Source organism: Scomber japonicus, chromosome 7, assembly GCF_027409825.1.
Source record: "Scomber japonicus isolate fScoJap1 chromosome 7, fScoJap1.pri, whole genome shotgun sequence".
Lineage (NCBI taxonomy): Eukaryota > Metazoa > Chordata > Actinopteri > Scombriformes > Scombridae > Scomber > Scomber japonicus.
Window position 1 is genome coordinate 18,475,549 of NC_070584.1, and position 20,238 is coordinate 18,495,786.

Genomic DNA, 20,238 nt, shown 5'->3' on the forward strand with positions numbered 1-20,238 from the left:
TAAAACCCTGAAACCGTCAACATCTATTTTCCTCATCACACAGAGCGAATGAGGGAGAAGTGGTGGCGAGACCAGCAAGGCACGCATATTTTAAGTCACTTTGCACTCTTCAAGAGGGCCCTTTTTTCAATAATCCATTATGCATAGCAGCTCTGGCTCTCCCTGGTATTTCTCCTACCTTCTTGACGTCAGTTGCCATTTGTGAGGGTTACCCTGGCAACGGCCAGCCTCCCCGGGAGATGTCTGGTGGATAAGACGGCCCTGATAAAGCCTTTTACGGTTCTACTGTTGCTACACCTTTTAATTGCCTTTGATACAGTGGAAGTAGTACATGGAGGTCGTCGGGGTGTGTCGCCACATGTGGGCAAAAAAAGAAAAAAAAAATAGAAAAAAGGGGGGAACGTATGGATAAAAATAGGCATAGAGAAGCTGCTTCAGATTGACGTCCCATTATCTCCACTTGATTCCCCACGTATCGGGCTGATTTTTGAGCAGTCCTGTGAAACTGAATTGGACATGATAGATCTATTTTTGACCATGTTTTGCACCACACCTACATTACACAAAAAATACACCCCCTTTAACAATGTGACATTGTAGTGATCAGATAATATGTAAAGACTAAATACAGCATGCAGCTCGTTGTGATAACTCTGAACAAAATGAGGATGTAATTATGAGATAGTATGAGGAGATCAAATATCATCCAAGTTACTCATATAAGCCATTAAGCCATAAATTATCTCTAAACATGCAAACTTGTCCATGCATATTATTGATTATTGTAGTACATTCTAATTTATTATTGCACCAGACGCCAGGGTAATTTTGCATCTACGCAAAGCATCAGATGGCATACAGTAGGAGGAAGGAAATTACTTCGCACAAAGGCCAACCTGTTGTTAGTTTTGGGACAATTATTACCCAGTAAAGAAAGGGATATTATGAGGTAAGCTCTTGTCATTTCTCGCAAACCACCCTCATATTCAAATTACTTCAACCAGCTGATTTACTGTTACTGTACACTGACATCGGTTGCTGTGCAGTGCCCATGCTGGATTTGCATTGATGCAAAATGTCTCATATGTGTGCAACAATACAGTTTAGATACTGTACACGATACCTGTTCCAGGCTCCTGGAGGCTATTAATAGCCTCACCAACATGTGTGTCTTTCCTTTTTTTTCAGACACCAGGCTATTGATGTGCTATTTTTATAGTGTCAATTTGCTCCCTCCCTCTCCTTTTAGTTGCCAAGCAATGGGCCAAGGGACCTGATTGGCCAAGGATGTGCTTTTGGAGACCCTGACTCTGATTCTCAGCTGGCTAATGAATTTTGTCTTTTTGCTCACAAAAGGCATGAAGCAAAAGAGTTGACTTCTTATGTAATATGTATTTTTTTCATTTTTACTTATGCTACTGTTTTTATGCAAAGCTGGTGCATGACCATATTTGAATTATAGTGGTGCTGCAGTTGCATGATTTATATCTACCTTGTGTAATCATACATTTGTTGAGCAAAGTCACACATGACCTGAGAGAAAGCTGTGGCTGCCCCATAATTACATCAGCATGGGTTTTAGCTGTGTCTTGTTTTAGTGTGTCATTGTTCATACATCATGCTAAACATTTAGTAATATTGGTAAAGCCATTCAGATATCCTGATTATTATGTTAATTGAAGGGGTTTTTGCCTCCAATATGAGACCAGATTTGTGTTTATGATTTAGTATGCATCACCCAACTTCTTTAAATTATATGTGAGGATATTCAGCATATTGAAACTATAGTATAGTCAAATAAGACTGTTTCTCATTTAAAGGAAAACTGTCCATCAAAATATACAGTGTACACTGTTGTATTTAATAATCTTTTATAATTGAATAATTGCCTATTTCAAGGCTGCACTAACATCATTGTAAAAGAAGTGGTCCCAGCTGCACTAATGACAAACCAACCACAACATGTTTCTCTGCTATCATGCTAATCATAATCCTCATCATGTGTTTGGGGGGAAATTGGTCTGACACACCCAAACTACTGCTGTGTGTGCATTCAATTAGACTTAATCTGACCCCATGCTACTCCAAAAGGAAACCAAGGGCTGGGCAACTTTCATCTTCCCTCCATTGATTATGGCTCGTGCAGAGATGTGGAAAAGCCTATCCCACTGCTCCCTTTCATTGGCCCCATTAAAAATTCATCCTGTCCTAATGGAGAGAGATCCTTTTCAATGAGCCCACTGCAGCCAACTGTGGCAGCTGTCTGCTGGCACAATCCAAGCCTTACAGCTTTAAGTCTTCATTTTGGATATATATATATATTATTTTTTATTAGCAGTAAACAAGCTTAAATAGTGTATCAGAAGAGAAAAAAATATGTTGTAAATTTTGTTGTCTTGCATGTCAATACGTAAAATAAGATTATCTGTTATAATCATATTAGGTCTGAATCTAACAAAGTATTATCTTTATTGATTAATTTGCTGATTTTTTTCTCCATTAATTGTGCAAATAAGAGATCAAAGAGCCCAAGGTGACGTCTTGACAGGTATTGTTTTATCCAACCAATAGTTTAACGCCCACAGACGACTATCACAGGATATCTGAAAATATTTACAGTTGAGCAAAACAGCTCCAATGGTTGGTTCATGATAAAGCAGTACTAGAAATAACATTTCAACTACAAATGATGAATATTTTTTTAATGATTAAACTGTCAATTGTTTTGTTTATAAAAATCACAGACAGTGAAAAATACTGATCAAAATTGAAAAGAGCACAGGGGTTGGGAGGTCATATTTGAGAAGTGGGAACCAAATAATTTTTTACATTTTTGTTTGGTAAATGATCAAAACTGTTGCTGGTATTTTGTTGTGAAGGACAATTAAACTAATTGTTTGATAAATATGTTTTGCTCATCACAGTTTCTTAATATTTTATTGTGTAGTTCAATCTTTGAATAACTGCCATACAATCATTTCATATATATATATATAAAACAACTCTTAAACACATATATAGTTGTTTTCTGTGTGCAAAATAAACCTACAAATAAAACATGCTGACAGGTGATAAAGCAAAGTCACAATTAGTAACAGATTCATAGAGTAAACAAATACTATACTTTCCTCACCTCTGGCTATAAGCACCAGTTGATACTGTAGTTTCAAGACTCTCCATTTTTTTTCGGTAAATATGTCATGTGTCACAAATCACAGACTGGCTTTGCAAACCTGAGGTGAAGTGCATTTGAGTTAGTACTGTTGCAGTCTTCATAGGTTTAATATTTGTTTCCTGTATCCCATTCGGTTCCTTTTTGTTGAGGGGGCTGACGGGCTGTACCATTCTGTCTGGGGGTGATACAACCAATTACAAATATATTTCCTAAGGCGAAGAAAATATTATGACTGAGTTAATTAAGTGCTGACTTACTTATAACGATATTTAGTGAGGTCTGTCTAATTTATAACGTGTTACACTTGTTAGAAAATGAAAACTATGACTGTATTTAGCATGGCGCACCCCTCAGCGTAGGCTGTTGCCATGTTCCCACTTTCATGGGTGTGGTGATTAGCTTGCTTGGTGAAAATTTTAGTCAAATCCGACCCGTGTTTGCGCTCGCTTTCTGGCCCTTTTAAACCGATTTAATTGCCTTAAAATTAACACGGCTCTCCCTTGCGCTTTCTGTCACAGCAAGGACCATGGTTGTGGCGTGAAAACGGAGCAGTGTGACACGGATTTGGACGGACGGACAGAGGCAGTTTCAGGTAAGGAAGGACGTGTTGTCAGTCTTAATATTTTGGTGCCTTTTGGGCTATTTCCTGCTTTGCCCACGGCGGGTTTTCATTTCTTTTATAGTAAGAGTGAAGTGCAAAAGAAGGAAAAAAGAAAGAAAAAAAGGCCCATGAGCTTGAAATATCCACGGTGATCTGAGCATCATTGAAGCTCTTGACATAACTGTTCTCCAGCTCTTGTGTCTCTATACTGTTTTTTTCTCCCTCTAAGCGAAGATTTCCTCTGCTGGAAATTCACTGCTGTCCAAACGCGGCCTTTTTACAGGCTGTCAAATGACTCTCAGGGGCCAAACCCCTTTCACTGACGGGCACACATCCATTTGTGCCCGTTACAAACACCAGTTTTCTCATTTGTGGTTGCACGACGCCGTGAGAAGCAGCAGCAGCAGCTTTTTTCATTTCTATTAAATATACATCACAGTCCGCCTCGTGACGGGCTGCTCATGCAATTTGTTGCTAGCTTGTGTATCAGAAACATGTCTCGACTCATATGAATTAATGAAGATGGTAATACATTTTAATTTTACAGTTGTGCAGGGTGTCTGTGTCTCCAGATGATGCAGCTGGAGGTTTCCTGTCGTGGCTTGTTGTTGACAGTCAGTAGGTGGATGTTGCTGCAGTTTGTAAAAGTTAAACATGTTAGGTGTCAGTCTGCTTTAAAAAAAAACATAAATAAATACATATATAATATAATATAATATAATGTATACCTGAGGGTTTTATTAATAATTAAAAGTGGATGGTTTGGTGCTTATATGTCATAATCACAATATGGTGGCCAAGCAGATGAAATACATTTATATTCAAATGAGTTTATAAAGTTTTCACTAGAGCTGCAACAATAAGTCGATTGATTGATTCGTTTCCAGCCATTAAATTGAACAACTGTTTTGACAATTGATTAATCATTTTGAGTCTTTTTTTTTTTTTTTAAACAAAAAATAAAAATTCGCTGACTCCACCATTTCAAATATGAGTTTTTTTAGTCTGCCATGATAATAATCTTAGATTCTTTGGGTTGTGAATAAAGCAAGACTTTGAGAGACCGTGATTGATAATTCTCACCATCGTTGACTAATCGACTAATCCAGAAAATAATAAATAGAATAATCAGTGATGGAAATAATCATTAGTTGAAGGCTTGTCATCAACTTTCACAATCTGGTGACCAGTACTATACTGCATGAAGTCTTCATTATTGCAGCTGGAACCGTTTGTTGTTCGTTGATTTGTGAATCAAGAGAAAATGACTAATTATTAATTGTGTAAGTCAGTCATGAGCCTGTGATGCAAAACCACTCTCTAATTGCGAGGATTTACTGCTTCTGTCTGTTTACATCACTGTAAAGTGAATATATTTGGGTTTTATCAGATCAGACCAGACCAACAATTTGACGAATGACACTTTTCTTATTTTTTAGACCATTTATAGACAACATAATTAGCCCATTCATTTCAAACAGTTGACAGATTAATCAATATTAAAAATAATTATTTGCAGCCCAAAAGCTAAGAAAAGACAACATTTAAAATATACAATCTTAATAAGGAGGCCCACCCCCCCATAATATATTCAATATATCATTATTAGTATCATACAATTTTCAGTCATCATGATAATATGATCCTATCATCTTATTGTATCGCAAAGTCTCTGAATAAATTATTCAGAACAAATTGTAATTTGCAAGCAAAATGAAATGTAGTTTTGGTTTTGCATTTGTTGTGAACAAAACTGGTCAACAGGACTTATTGAACTGGATATTAAATTTAATATTTGATGTTATTTATTAAATACTACATACTGTTAAAAATTGTAGCGTCAGTGGTTGGCTCAGCCACATCAGTCAGCCCTGCATCTCGCTACTCTACATTTCTGGACTTGTCATTGTTTAGCTGTATGTTACCGAGCTTGTGCCACACCTCAGAGAAACTAACCTGTGGTGACTGTCAAAGAACCTATGACTTCCTAAACTACATCTGTATGCTTACTGGCTCCAGTTCAGACTCAACCGTGTCTTAAAAAGCCCAAACTGAAACTGTGGTTGTAGATTTCATGATGAATTATTTACGACTGCATTATGTCCAGTGTAGGTGGGGTGAAACCTGCGATCAAAGTAGGTCAAACTGTCGGCACACAGTCATTCAATGTGTTCCTGTCCAGAGGGAACCAACAAAAACCCCTCCGTGGGTTTTTTTTTTTTGATTGTCACACGAGATATTCTCCCAACAGTTTGTCATAATAACTCATACTCATAAAGGTTACGATATAAACGTGCATCAGCGGTGTAGAAGGAAGACGAGCCTTACTGGAAACTCACCAGGTATTTCCTCCATTCTGCAGATGTTTGAAATAGTCTACCTGAACAAGTTTACACCTGATGTGCCTCCAGATTTCACTTTCACACACCAAACCTTTCCTGCTTATTTTATTATTCAGGACAGACAGCCTTCTGAAATTGGCTCCTAGACAGCTTAAGATGAGGTGTAGGGTGTTAACCTTTTTTTAACACAATAAACTGAGTCATTTGATGAATAACTGAGCATCTATGTCATCATACAGAGGTTATCATGAATTTAAAATGTACACAGTTGATGAGATATTGTATAGATGCTCATATTGAGTCAAGAAAAAGAGAGAAGAACGCAACAGTGGTGGTTAAGCTTTTAGACAGTGCATTTATCACAAATTCAACACATTGTAGTATTTGACAGTAAAGAAGGTCTGAATCTGTAAAATCAGTCAATCCGTAAAATGTATTGTGAGAGAGCAAAATGTATACATATAGTGCAAATTTTAAAGATTTAAAACATCAGTGTCATTTTAGTTTTTAGTGCCAAATCACAACAGAAGTTGTTTGAAATTTAAACATTTAAATCTTGTAATTATCCGTTGTAAATTAAATATTTGTTTTCAACCTATGGAATGTAATTTTCATAATACATTTTCTAAATTTGACTGTAAATCTACATAAAACCAGTATTCACATTATGCCTCAGTGCAAGAATGAGACCTGGCTGTTCATAATTCCTTAACTTCCTGAACATTTCATGTTGATGGGCCCCTGTGGCTTCGTCAGCCCTGCTGGTCTGGGTGCAGCTGCACCGCCTGCACCTCCTGCTGCTCCCTTAACCAGTGTTTCTACCAGACAAAGGCAAACGTGAATGACTTTCTGCTGCCTGTGTGTGACCCAGATGGAGCAGGAGGTCTCACTAACGACGTTAGACACAAAATATGTTGACGAGCGTCATGATTCATTCATGTTTGATTTGACATGAATTCTCACTAGTTTTGACAAATTGAAACTCAGAGACCTCACAAGTTCCCTCGGAGCAGCTACCATCCTGTGGCTGACCATGAATGATCACTGAGTCAGCAAGAACAAACGCTGCGTGTCCCATGTAACAAATGTTTTCTGACCAAGCTGCATTATGGGAACCGAAGACCATGGTGCATGACCTTTGGATAAGATAAAGAATAAGGAGTTCTCTGTGTGTGTCTCCGGCTCGCTCTTTTTTATGAGGAGTAAATGAAAGTGAAAGTTTGCCTAGCAGTGTGTTACCACTGATGAACAGAATGTGTTTTACAGTCGTAGTTAATTTGGTTTCAAATTGAGCTTGAAAAAGTGTGCGGTTCATTCATACTTCAGACTGTGTGCATTAATATGATGTGACTGATGTGAATTTGTTATATTTTCTGTTTCATGTAGGGCTAAAACTAATGATTACTTTCATTACTAATTAATCTGTCAACTATCTTCTCAATTAATACAATACTTGTCTGGTTTATGACACAGTGACACATGTCCATCCCAATCAGTCAGAGCCCAAAAGTAGAAATATTCAGATCTCTTGTTTAGTTGAGCCTAAAGGCTGAAACTCAAAGATATTCAGTTTACTAATATTTAAAATAGAAAAAAAACAGCCTCTCCTTTTTATAAAGAAAAAATGGAACAAATGACTCAAAATGATGATATTTTTTTTTTTGATTGACTTAATTGATGAATCAACCAATCATTGCAGCTCTGATTTAATTGTGTTGATTCTTTTCATTTGATCCTGTACATTGAATCCCTTTTGTAGGGTGTTTTAATTCTGCTTAAATTAAATCATGACATTTCTTAAGTATGATGATGATGATGATGATTGAGATATCACTGCTGATTTTGTGTGTGTTTGCGGTGGATTATTAGATTAAAGACAATTTTGGCGTAATAGAAATGCAGAGCTGTGTGTAAGAGCTGCTCTAGTGTTTTTATTGGTGAATTGTGCTTCTTCTTCACCATTATTCTCATTCACCAGGTGTACGCCGGTGGAATAGATAGACATATTAATACACAGAGGGATGACGGAGGACTCATCTATGTCCATTTCTGGCTAATTGATTAGGAAGATTTATAGAAGAGTCTCAAGTTTATGCAGAGCTTTCTGAATGTGATGAAGGGTCTCAAAGCGTTTCATGCATCTGACCCACTGCTCCCAGTACAGACCCAGTGTTTCACTTCTGGGCTGAACGGGTTGGACGGGTGGATGGTCGGTTGGTCGGTCAGTGTCAGAACGGCAGAGCAGTAGCAATTGTGGCGTCTCCTGGCCGAGCCAGACCCTTCAGGGACCCGACAGTGGCGGTGCCAAGCAGCACTATCTACTCTAGCTGGCAGCCACATACTAAACAATGGGCAGCTCCAACACACAGCTCCGCCTTTGTCGCCCCTGATCCTGTGCCATGCTCTGGGCCTGCGTTCGCCCGTCTGGCTGGCTGCATGATTCAAGTGACAGAACTGGAGAAATGACACAAAGACACAATGACATACACCCACTGCTCACTGAGTATAAACTGTTAAAGAAAAATGTTATCTAGTCCTGTTGGAGGTACCATTTCAATCACTTTTGCTGTTGTTAATATGTGGTTATATAGTTATGAGCGGCCTGTTTCAGTTTCTAAATTCGTGACTAATATTTAGTATCCACATGTGAGAAACTACTCACACAGATCCGTGCACCAGCATGCCTAAAATCACAGATGTCAGTGATTACCAGATAACAATAGGAAAGCACGTGAACACATGTTTTTCAGCGTGATCAATCATCATACCTGCGTTATTTCCCACCTCATCTCTCTTGGGTGCTCTGTTGAAATTCATGACACATGCCTGAAAATATTGATTGAAAATATTCTGATGAGTGTAGAAAGGCATACTGGGTATTTTGGTAGTCAACACGGCACCCTGTGTGACATGGCAGATTTCAGAGGCGTACAGTATAATGGATCCATGGCAGTCATTGAGCACTACTACATCACAGGCGAGCTGACGCTCAGAGCCTCTCTTCAGTGGGGTTGCGTCAGCCGGAGGAGAGAGTAACGTCACTCCTGGGCAGCTGAAAGCATTGAAACGCTCGCTGTCCCTGATGCCTCATTACTGTCAAAGACCTCCTTGGCTTCGACAAGAGTCCATGATGAGCAGTCCAAGGCATCTTGTGTCAGAGAAGCAGAGCCACAATGGCCAAAACCAGTTGAACTGGGAATCTGAAAGAACAGCTTTCTATCCAGATAAATGTGAGCAGCATGTATGTCCAGTCATTGTCTTAGGTGTGTAAAATATTGTTTTATTGTTGTTTTGTGGTGAGAAATTAACCGGGCCACATGTACGACTAGCAGTGGTTTTAAAGCTTCTGCTAAAATCACAAAAAGCACAAACATCCTCCACTTTAACATGATTTCCTGTGGAGAGGAAGGGCTGGACTCAGTCTAATTGTTGAATTATAGAAAATGGAACTGAAAATTTAATCTCAGAGGGTTAGACCTCTGGACAGCACTGTAAAACAGCATGGAAAATGAAGGGGGGTTGGGGAGGTAGGGGATTGGGGGTGGGAGGGTTGGCATGGTCCAAACATTTCTGAGGAGTGTCTAAGTGGTTTGTGACCCACATTCAGGCTCCCCAAGGTAAAGGAAGTGGCAGCTTACACACACACACAGACACACAGACACACAGACAGACGTACTGATAAATATATGCACATATGTTCTCTTTCTCACTTGGACATATTGTCTAATAAACCATCAGAAGCTGCCCACAACGCACGCACACACACACACACACACACACACACACACACACACACACGTTCTGAGCTATTTGGGGCGGGCCGAGCAAATAGCGCAATGCAACAACACAAAAGGCTGATTGAGTCAGGAAAGGTCAGAGCCTGGCTCAGATGGCCTTTTGAACCAGACTGGGGGTGTTTGAAGAGCCTGTCTGAAGAGTCCAGGCCCCCGCCAAGCCCCACCCGTCCCCACCCATTGCTGTACCCTCCTCTTTGGTCTGAACCCAAACACGATACCTATGTTTGTTTGATGGAAGCGTTCCCAACTTCCCATCTTTCTCTCTCCATCTACCTGTTGAACTCATAGTATTCCTGTCTCTCTGTCTTGCAGGTGTCAGCTGGTAAAGCGTGTGTGTGTGCGAGCGTGTGAGTGTGTTGGTGTGTGTGAGAGAGAGTGTGTGTGTGTGTGCGTGTGTGTGTGTCTGTGTGCGCGTGCCGGCACGTGTGTTTTCCCAGCCCAGTCAGTATTTGCAGCGGAGTGTGGCCTGAACACAACTGAGGGACAATGAGCGAGCTGGAACAGTTGCGGCAGGAAGCCGAGCAACTACGCAATCAGATCCGGGTACGGCAACATTTTTGTGTACATGTTTGTTTATGTTTGTGTGTGTGTGTGTGTGTGTGTGCATCACATGTGAGCCACTGTCTGCTCACTGTAAGCTGTGACTCACACAGTTTCAGATGAGACAGTGACGCACTCGGCATGTAACTTGTCAATCAGCCACCTCGACTCTCTTGTAGAAATTGGATTTGGGGAATTGATCTATAAATGTCAATTGCTGCTGTGTGATTTCTGTGACTGGTAATAACTCACAGCACATGTTTAGACTAATTTTTACTTTTAAAGTTTATCTTTTTATTACATTATGTGTGTGAAGTGATTGTATGCATTACATTTAAGCATGCAGTAGTTTAAATTTGTAGCTGGTCAGTGTGATTATTAAGGTTTTTGTTTTATTGCAGGATGCCAGGAAAGCCTGCAGTGACTCCACTCTGTCACAGGTAAAATACTTCTTGTCTACTTACAAAATATCAGAGAAATAATTAAGTGTGCAGTATTGTAAATTTCCATGACAACATGGTTGTATTTTGCACAAGAAGAGTGTGTTCAAAGTACATTACAAATGGCCTAAGCCAGGTAAAACACTTTTATAGATTTATACAAAATTGACGTTGCAGATGTTCATAAGGCAAAACAGCTGTGTGAGGCAACCCAAAACATCTCTACAAAAAATCTTCAAATTAAGCTTCGAACCATTAATGAATAATACAGTCTGTTGTGAACCCTAAGAACTAAGTTTTAATTGGTTAAAAAGAAACAATAACCCTAACCCTAAACACTATCTTGCTCTGTCTTCCTTCAGCTAGTCAGTATTTACAAACATATGTTGTCCCTGAATCCATTTAAATATTTCTCTGATATTATATACAACAATATAAGCTCCACTGTTCATTGTTGAGTTGTGTTAGCATGTTTTTGCAGCCTCAGCTAGTGTCCAGTGGTGTGTGTGTGTGTGTGTTTGTGGTGATACGTGTGAATGGGCTTCGAGTGTCACAGCTGACGCTTCTTCCTGTGTTTTGGCAGATCACAGCTGGTCTGGACTCAGTGGGCCGGATACAGATGCGGACGCGGCGCACTCTCAGGGGCCACCTGGCCAAGATCTATGCAATGCACTGGGGGAGTGACTCCAGGTAGTGTACAGTAGTTATTCTACAGACAATACAAATAATAACTCGGAAGCAGAATAGGAAACCTAACCTTTTTTTCCCCCACTGAGGGGTTGTTTTTTTAATCCTTTTTGGCCTGATTGTTTTTTTTTTCATTTTTAGGGGCATTTCTGTAAATTGACAAATAAACAGACAGTTTGTACCATACCATTAAGATAAGATTGAATGTTTCTCCCTAATTTCTAGAAAGTGACTTACAGAAGAGAATGTTATAGAAAAAAGCACTAAAGGCTGCTTATAATCATTTCTAATTTATAGTATTAGTAAGTATTTAATACATTTTGAAGGTCATTCCCTTCTGTGCCCGTGTTAAATTCTGGTGCCGCTAGCAGACTGATTTTAGAGTTTGTGGCTGCCAGAGACAGCACGGCGACTGTTAACACTGCTGCTGTAACTGTCGATCTATGCCAGGAATGAGCAATAAAGTGCCATGGAGGGCTGATAGTCTGCAGGTTTTCATTCCAGCCAAACATGAGCACACCTTCAGCTGGAGTGCAGGAATTAAACAATAAAATTCCCCGGCTGGTGTTAATTTAATCACTGTCTTGGAAAATTGATGCAAATGCTTAAATTCTTACGTTATTGTTGATATAAAGAACCAATGCTAAGTCATACCACCGTCACGGGTAGAAAGGAGTTAACAGTAGCGGGTATCGCTGGTTTTAAAAGCTTTTCTTTCTCTGTATTTAATATGTTTGTGTCTTTATCTTTCTCTCTGTCCATCTGTCTCTCAATGCAATGCACTGGGGCAGTGACGGCAGTCCCAGGTGTGGGGCTATACTATTACTCCTACTACTACCACTACTACTACTAGTACCTCTACCCCTTTTACCACTGCTACTACTACTAATATGACTAATACCACCATAACTGACTGTCACTACTGCCACCTCCACCACTACTAGCACTGTTTTACACCCTCACTGATCGCAGTAATAGAATTCGCTCGGCACAGAGACAAGCAGCCTCCACAGCTTATTTAATATCCCCTTAAAGATGCAGTTTGTAAAATCTAAAAGTTTGACAGCTTTCCAAATGTGATGATGGTTTTAAAACAAATTGTAGTGAATCCAGTTTGGACAACTTTGGCCGCTCATGTCGCCACTAAATTAAAACTTACAAACTGCTTTTTTAACTGTTTGCTGCAATTATGAGCACCAGGAATGATCAGTTGAGACTGTTTTTCCCCCCTGTAGTATGCATGCAGTGCACTGATCCTTATTAGTTGGAAATGAACTGGAATGTGTTGATATGAAGTTAGAGAAGTAGATCTGTTTTTCAGTCCTCCTGGTGAAAGTTTGTACATTCAAAGAAAATGCAGGTCATACATTTCTGTTACGCCTGAGCAGATTCAGCATTCTCTCTTTTTCAGCACTAAAACCTGAGTTTGTCTTTTTTATTATGTCGCTGAATACTTGAATCATCTGCAGGTGATGAAGTACGAGCTGTTCAATCCTGATTATTTTATTGTGTGCATGTGTATTGGTGTGAATGTGCCTAGCACCCTCTGAGTGACCCTGCAGGAGGCCAGTGTTTATTTTGTATACAGCCACTGACATTTGAGCATGGTGGCTCTCCCCTTGATTGTAGTGTAGCGCCATCAAACCACTTCCGGTCCCTGGACACACAGAAACACCCAGTCAGGGGTGTAGGAGGGGTTTCAGCTGTTTCTGCATCACACAGAATCTTCAATCAGTCCCCCCCTTTGTGTTTCTCTGCCTCTTTTCTGTTTTGATTTACTCGTGTCTTTCTGCTGCCCATCTTCTTTCTAGTGCTTTCCCAACTCCTCAAGCTTCCGCCACCCACCCTACAGTGGGGATTTTTACATAACTGGAGTAATGAATATTACATGGTGTGGGACATTAAAAGTGGCTTCCCAGGATGAGGAGACTTAATACCAAGAGAGGGAGAAAGAGGGAAGGAGAGAGGAATAGGGCGCTCACGCTGAATGTACTCATTCAGACAGTGTAGCATAGAAGTATGTAAGGTGGCTGGCTCACATTGCTTTAAATGAACCTGGTGCATGTACTGTAGCTCACCCAATTTTTCAATATGTGAGCCTTGTCTCATGTTGCTGTTCTTTATTGGTTTCCAGGCTACTTGTCAGTGCCTCGCAGGATGGCAAGCTAATCATCTGGGACAGTTACACGACAAATAAGGTGAGAATAATGACAGTCAGCGACAGAATGTGTAAAATGTGAAAGCGCGATTTTAGATTTAAATTCAGCTGAGAGTTTTAAGCAATGTGTACATTATATAAAGTCAATAACACCTTGTTTTTTATTTGCAGCAGTGTGCTGCTCTCTAGATTTCACAAAATTGACCGGATAAGAACTTTCCAGATGTCTCTATTAGAGTACAGACTGTAACTCTTTTTGTTTTCTTCCAATATGTTACCAGCTTCTCTCTGCCCACTTAAACACAGCAATATTGCACATTTGTCTTCAGTAAGTAGGTCTGTCACCTGTGTTCATCAGTGTCTAGTTTCCCTGAGGTTTGCATTATAAAATGAATCTGGCTAATAAAATTACCAAAGTGACCACTTAAGTATTTTCAGATCGTTATTGGCACTGGAAGGAAATCTGTTTAATGTCAAAAACACTCTGGAGAATATCACACAGGTTTTTTGTAAGGCAAATGCTGAGAAAGCACATGAAGGATTTTTGTTATTACCTTTAAAATAGTGAAATAATTATCTGGAACAACACAAGGTGCAGATGAACTGTCTTTTTTTTTTATTAGGAACTATAGAATCTGAACTTTGTACCTGAACTGTATCAGAGATATTATCGACACACAAAGACTGTCTCATGCTGTTCTGTTGTTTTTGCATCATCTGTGCCATGATGTAATTATGGTACCATGTTGGTTATTGATGTTTTTTACAACAGTGCCACCCAGAAATAAGGAGGAATTTACTGTACTGTACCTGTCTGCACTTTGGATTTAAACAAATGAATGCACACTAACCTTAAAGCCTTAAACCTTTATGTTAATACCTCTATTGTATTTAAAAAAGTAAAATAAAATAAATCGGACTCTTCTCGTCCCCAGATGCATGCCATCCCTCTGCGCTCTTCCTGGGTGATGACGTGTGCCTACGCTCCCTCTGGGAACTATGTGGCCTGCGGAGGCCTGGACAATATCTGCTCCATATACAGCCTGAAGACCCGTGAGGGCAACGTGCGCGTCACCCGAGAGCTACCCGGACACACAGGTAGGCACAGAGCCAGCCAGAAAATAATGCAAATAAAGGCTCATCTTTGGCTGTACTTATTATTTAAAATATTTATAATGAGCGGCTACTTTGAGTCTCACTGTAATGTCAAATAAAGAATAATAAAAAAGTAAATGTGTCACTCCATGTAAGCAGAGCCCACCTGAGATAACTGCTGTGAAATTTAACTTCAGTAAAATGTTTAGCATATACTGACTGGAGGGCAGCTCTCCAGCACATTTGTCCAATACCTGTGACACACGTACTTCCTAACTGTAGTTTGAGACTGTAGATGTCTGGTATAAATTGGCTTGGTAGGTAAACAATTCAGACAGTGGAAAACTAAACAAACACTGTTGGTTTTCATTGGATGTCACATCCATAACCACACCAGTTGACTTACAGTTCTTCTCCTGCCGGAAACATCTGCTTGATGAGTGATGATGTCGTCTCAGCCTGCATGTGTGGAAAAAAAAAAATATGGAAAATAGTCAGTTCAATTTGTGTTTCCTTATTTACAGTACCAGTCAATATTTTCCCATTAATGAAAAGGTGTATTGTAAACTTTTGACTGGTTATATAAATGTATTTATTTATTTATTTATTTATTTATTTGTAAAACTTGACTTTTCCTTAGTTTCATGTTCAGAAAATTCAGTTGTGTCATGACTACACTAGTGTGAATCTAGAGCCTGCACATCATAGTACTGCATCCTTTTACTGGCAGCTACAGTGCTGGATGAACATGCCTGCTAGAAATAATATTTAAAAAATGTAGGTCCAATCCTCAATTTATCTTTATTTCAAATGAAAGAATGTGGGTATAGCTACCTAGTGAAAAAAACCTGACTGATGGTTACAACTTACATAAGGCAACATTGTGAATAAGGATTTACACAGCAGTAAACTACTAACATGGTGTCAGGCCACAGTGTGAGTAGTTAAAGAACTGAGGTACTAACAAAGCAGGAGAGCTCTCCTTATCTGATGTTGAACCTTGAATGTTGAATGTTTGTTTGTTTGTTTTTAAATCTCCAGGTTATTTGTCCTGCTGTCGTTTCTTGGATGACAACCAGATACTGACCAGCTCTGGAGACACCACCTGGTGAGCAACGAGTCTCTGCTCTCCTCTGCACAGCCAAGTTTACATGTGTCGATGATCGAAATATTCCATTGATACTCTCGTTTCCCACGAGAAGATGAAGATGCTCGTCTACATTACATTCAAATGTCAAGAGTTTCTCTCCAATTGTTCTCCTCTCCTGTCACTGTCTTCCTCTCATATTGCTGAATGCCCTTGGTTCAGATTTAGCATAACCTTCTGCTTTGAGACATCATTTTAATAGACTTAATCTGTGAGAGCAGATGCATATGGCAGAGCAGGCAAAAAGTAGCTGTAGATTGAGGCAAAAAAACGGTTATCCAGATTCAGAGTCATAATTCGATTGAGGTGCATTCAGATAGTGTACATGATCAGAAAATGTTAATAAGTTAATGTTACTGCTAATGTTACATAACATATTCTAATTGTGTTAATACTGAAATGTGGCAGTTCATGTAAAAGCAGTTGTCTCTTGTCGTGTATATACCCTTCCTGTGCTGTGTACTTCCCAGCTGTGCCTACACCTAACTAAACACTACTGTCTCTTGCAGTGCATTGTGGGACATAGAGACAGGCCAGCAGGCCACCAGTTTCTCTGGCCACACAGGTGATGTGATGAGTTTGTCTTTAAGTCCGGACTTCAAGACCTTTGTGTCAGGAGCTTGTGATGCCACCTCCAAGCTGTGGGACATTCGTGACGGCATGTGCAGGCAATCTTTCACTGGGCATGTGTCTGACATCAACGCTGTCACTGTGAGTACACACACACACACACACACACACACACACACACACACACACTCTCTGCAGGAAGGAGGAGTGTGAAGGATTTCTTATAAAATAATTAATTCATAAAAGTAGTTATTTTACCAGTGCCGCTTTTTTGTTCTGTTTAACAGCATGCTTCATACTGAGTGCTCATTGATATGTACTTTTTGTCTTTGCTTGTTTTTCATAGAAACAATTGCTGCTCAAGCTAACTTACCAAAACATCTTGTATTTATTCCAAACAAAGATGCTCCTATTGTTGCTGTAAATACAAAAAGCATTATTTCTATTTTTATTGAAATATGAGTCATGTCACAGTGCTCCTTTTTAAAGCATGTCTGAATCCCTCTATACTGTCATCTGGCCCTGATGGTCCTTTAAGGCTCCGGGACAGACTGGAGGTGTCTTTTTAAAGTATCTCTCTCTCCCCGGATGTCCCAAACCAGTGCCTCAAAAACACAATATCATTTTAAAATTTTATGATAATCTTCTTTTTATTTATTTTTTTCTGCTGCAGTTTTTCCCCAATGGGAATGCCTTTGGCACAGGCTCAGATGACGCCACCTGCAGGTTGTTTGACCTGCGTGCTGATCAGGAGCTGATGATGTACAGCCACGACAATATCATCTGTGGCATCACCTCCGTGTCTTTCTCCAAGAGCGGCCGTCTGTTGCTGGCCGGCTACGATGACTTTAACTGCAACGTCTGGGACACTCTGAAAGGCGAGCGTGCAGGTAAGTGACAACTGGAGCCTGTTTTTGTAATATTTGACAACAGATGTGAGGAGACTCTCCTGGTTTAAGGAATAATTTAGCTTGTGTAATTACTGTAATTTATAAATTCCATCATTCACTGGCTAAAACAAAAGCTGTAACATTCAGTGAAGTAATTGATGAGATCAGATTAGTCTGTTTAGTGTTTGTATTTTTTTAAAACAGTGTGTTCTTATTTTACTGCACCTAAACTTATTTGTAACATAAAAACTAACTTATCAGGATAAATAAATCTGTTTTTAAGGATTGAAAGTCAATGTGTACAATTAAAATATTTAGCCAGTTTCCTCCCTATTGTCAATTGAGGGTAAAGATCCTGCAGATAGTCTTGTCTGTGTAGCTGCTCATGTTACAAACACTTTGCTGCCTAATTAATGATCTTACACATCAGCTGTGAGTTTTTATAATCAACCATTGACGGGTTTATTCTCGTTACGTCCAGGTGTGCTAGCGGGCCACGACAACAGAGTTAGCTGCTTAGGTGTGACAGATGACGGCATGGCCGTGGCTACCGGCTCCTGGGACAGTTTCCTCCGGATCTGGAACTAAACAAACCTCTTCCCAATTGTACTCAATCACTGCCCGCCAACTTCCTCCCCGCAACCCCCCACCTCCCCCACCCAATGTATCACGACTCATCTGCTGAGCTGAACCTGAAGGGGTGTACACTGTGTCAGCTGAAATCGTCTCAACTCACCCTCACTTCTCTTCTCTCTGCTGGCAACCAGCCCACCTGTGAGAAACTCTTTCTACCTTACCAAGTGACATTTTTTTTCATCCAGCTATTACACAGCAACAAAAAGAAGAACCTTTCACTAATGTTGTCCGATTTAAAAAAATAAAATAAATAAAAATAAGAGGAAAAAACTAAACGAAAAAAATTTCGCCCTTAGACCAATTTTCTTGTAGAGGGCGATAAAGACAAACAAGCAAAATGGCCGTCAGTGTGTAATATGTAAATGTAAATATAAAGACAGTATATATGTATAGCATTATGTGTGTATATATGCATCATATATGCATATATAATGTGTATGTATATATTTTTGTAGTTTATTTCCCACCCTTGATTTAAAAAAGAAAAAAGGAAAAAAAAAGATTTTAGGGGTTTTATGTTTTATTTTAAATGTATATATTCACTTTACTACACAACATAATGCTCAACCTGGGTAAAGTAATCAATCCTAAGCATTTGTTTCATCCAGTGTGAGTACCAGATCAGATGATTCACACACAAAACTCTCCTTTTAATATGAGGTATTTACTGATTCAGTTAAGCCCGTCAACAAAGGAGGATATAACAAGTAAGAAAAAAAAGTTTTCCTACTAAATTCACTTTTTTCATTTGAATCTGTGTATGTGTGTGGGTATTATGGTCACAGACAGTGGGCATAACTCATACATCCTGTACCTGCAAATGTTGAGTTCATGTGAATGGCTGTGATGGTGATTTTATTTTATTTTTCTAACTAAAGCAACCCTGTTTATTCCTCACCACAGTTTCTTGTTATGTAAGGAACCCGTCACATTGTTGTGCTTGTGTATAGTGAGAGAGCTTCATAACCAACAAGAGATGAATTATGTTCTTAGTCTGGATTCAGCTTTACCTCCAAAGTAGGCTAAGATAGAAAACTTTGTTAATGGACACCATGCTTTGGCCCATACTCAAGTGGACGGTGGTTTCAAATCATTGGATGCTGAATATCTGAAGACCACAGCCATGCAAATAAACAGCAGTGTGATATGATTGATAACCCAACAATGGTCCTAAACTGAGGCTTTGCATCATAATATTCCCGTGTGCGGCCTGTAGAATCTACTCTTCTCCTTAAAGCTGAAATGAGGATCTCAAGTTGCCCATACAAATGACACTGATGGAGGGAAAGGGCAAAGTGAAGAGAGACACCTTCTCCCTGAGCAGGAGCCGTCCTCTGCCTGTGAGTCTGTAATGGCTCAGAGGCCTGTACAGACAAATCAGAGGATATTAAAGGAGCAGTGGCTTCATGTCAGGACTATAAAGGACTGCAGTGACTCTGTCAACAGCCCCTGAGGACTGGACAAAAGCTGAATGGAGATGTCAGTGATGTCTGTCAGAGCTCACCATGTCATTTTTACCTTTTTTTTTGTTTTTAAAAATGAAGGATCCTGAGTCCTTTTTGTTGTCGTTGAGAACTGAGTGACAGCATGAAACTGAAATCATGTTTGCCCCTCCAAAAAGGAAAAAAAAAAGTTTTAGTTTTTTTTTAAGAGGTTAAAACTTTCAGTGATTTCTTTTTCCTCACCAAAAACAAGTTATGAACTATTAAATATTGCTAGTGAAGAAAGTACACTTGGTAGACAGAAATGTACACTTAGTAGAGAGCTAGAAACGCACTCACAAACTGTAGTACAAATGTAAACCATTGAGCACATGTGACTTATTTACCCATAGAGGTGGTATTTCTGATTTTGAGTTTTTTCACATCACGCATCTTCCATCTTTTTTGGTTCCTCTCTAAAGGCTTAATATTTTTGAAAAATAATACACATTACGTGTGTTTTGGACCTATCATCAGCTGTCTCAGGTGCCTATCTCTAAATAAACACATTTGACCCACACGGGCTGGATAAGGAGGGTTTATACCCCTGTGAGATGTGGCACTTTTGTGTCTCCATTCTGCCTTACGATACTATTCATAATAGAAGGTAATACTAGTGTCGACTACAGTAATGTTTTCCTCTTGCTATTCCTTTTTACATAACTATCGATAACAAATA

The 20,238-nt window shown here is 39.5% G+C and overlaps 1 protein-coding gene across 1 annotated transcript; it reads left to right on the forward strand.

Annotated features, from left to right (window-relative positions):
- The first annotated feature begins 3,571 nt into the window (after nt 1-3,571).
- Nucleotides 3,572-18,336, forward strand: LOC128361400 (guanine nucleotide-binding protein subunit beta-4). The gene is made up of 10 exons (XM_053321850.1): nt 3,572-3,767; nt 10,228-10,458; nt 10,857-10,895; nt 11,479-11,585; nt 13,717-13,780; nt 14,676-14,838; nt 15,877-15,943; nt 16,492-16,693; nt 17,226-17,442; nt 17,924-18,336. Exons 2-10 carry the CDS (start codon nt 10,402-10,404, stop codon nt 18,028-18,030), a joined length of 1,023 nt encoding a protein of 340 aa, XP_053177825.1. The 5' UTR covers nt 3,572-3,767; nt 10,228-10,401; the 3' UTR covers nt 18,031-18,336.
- Nucleotides 18,337-20,238: the final 1,902 nt, after the last annotated feature.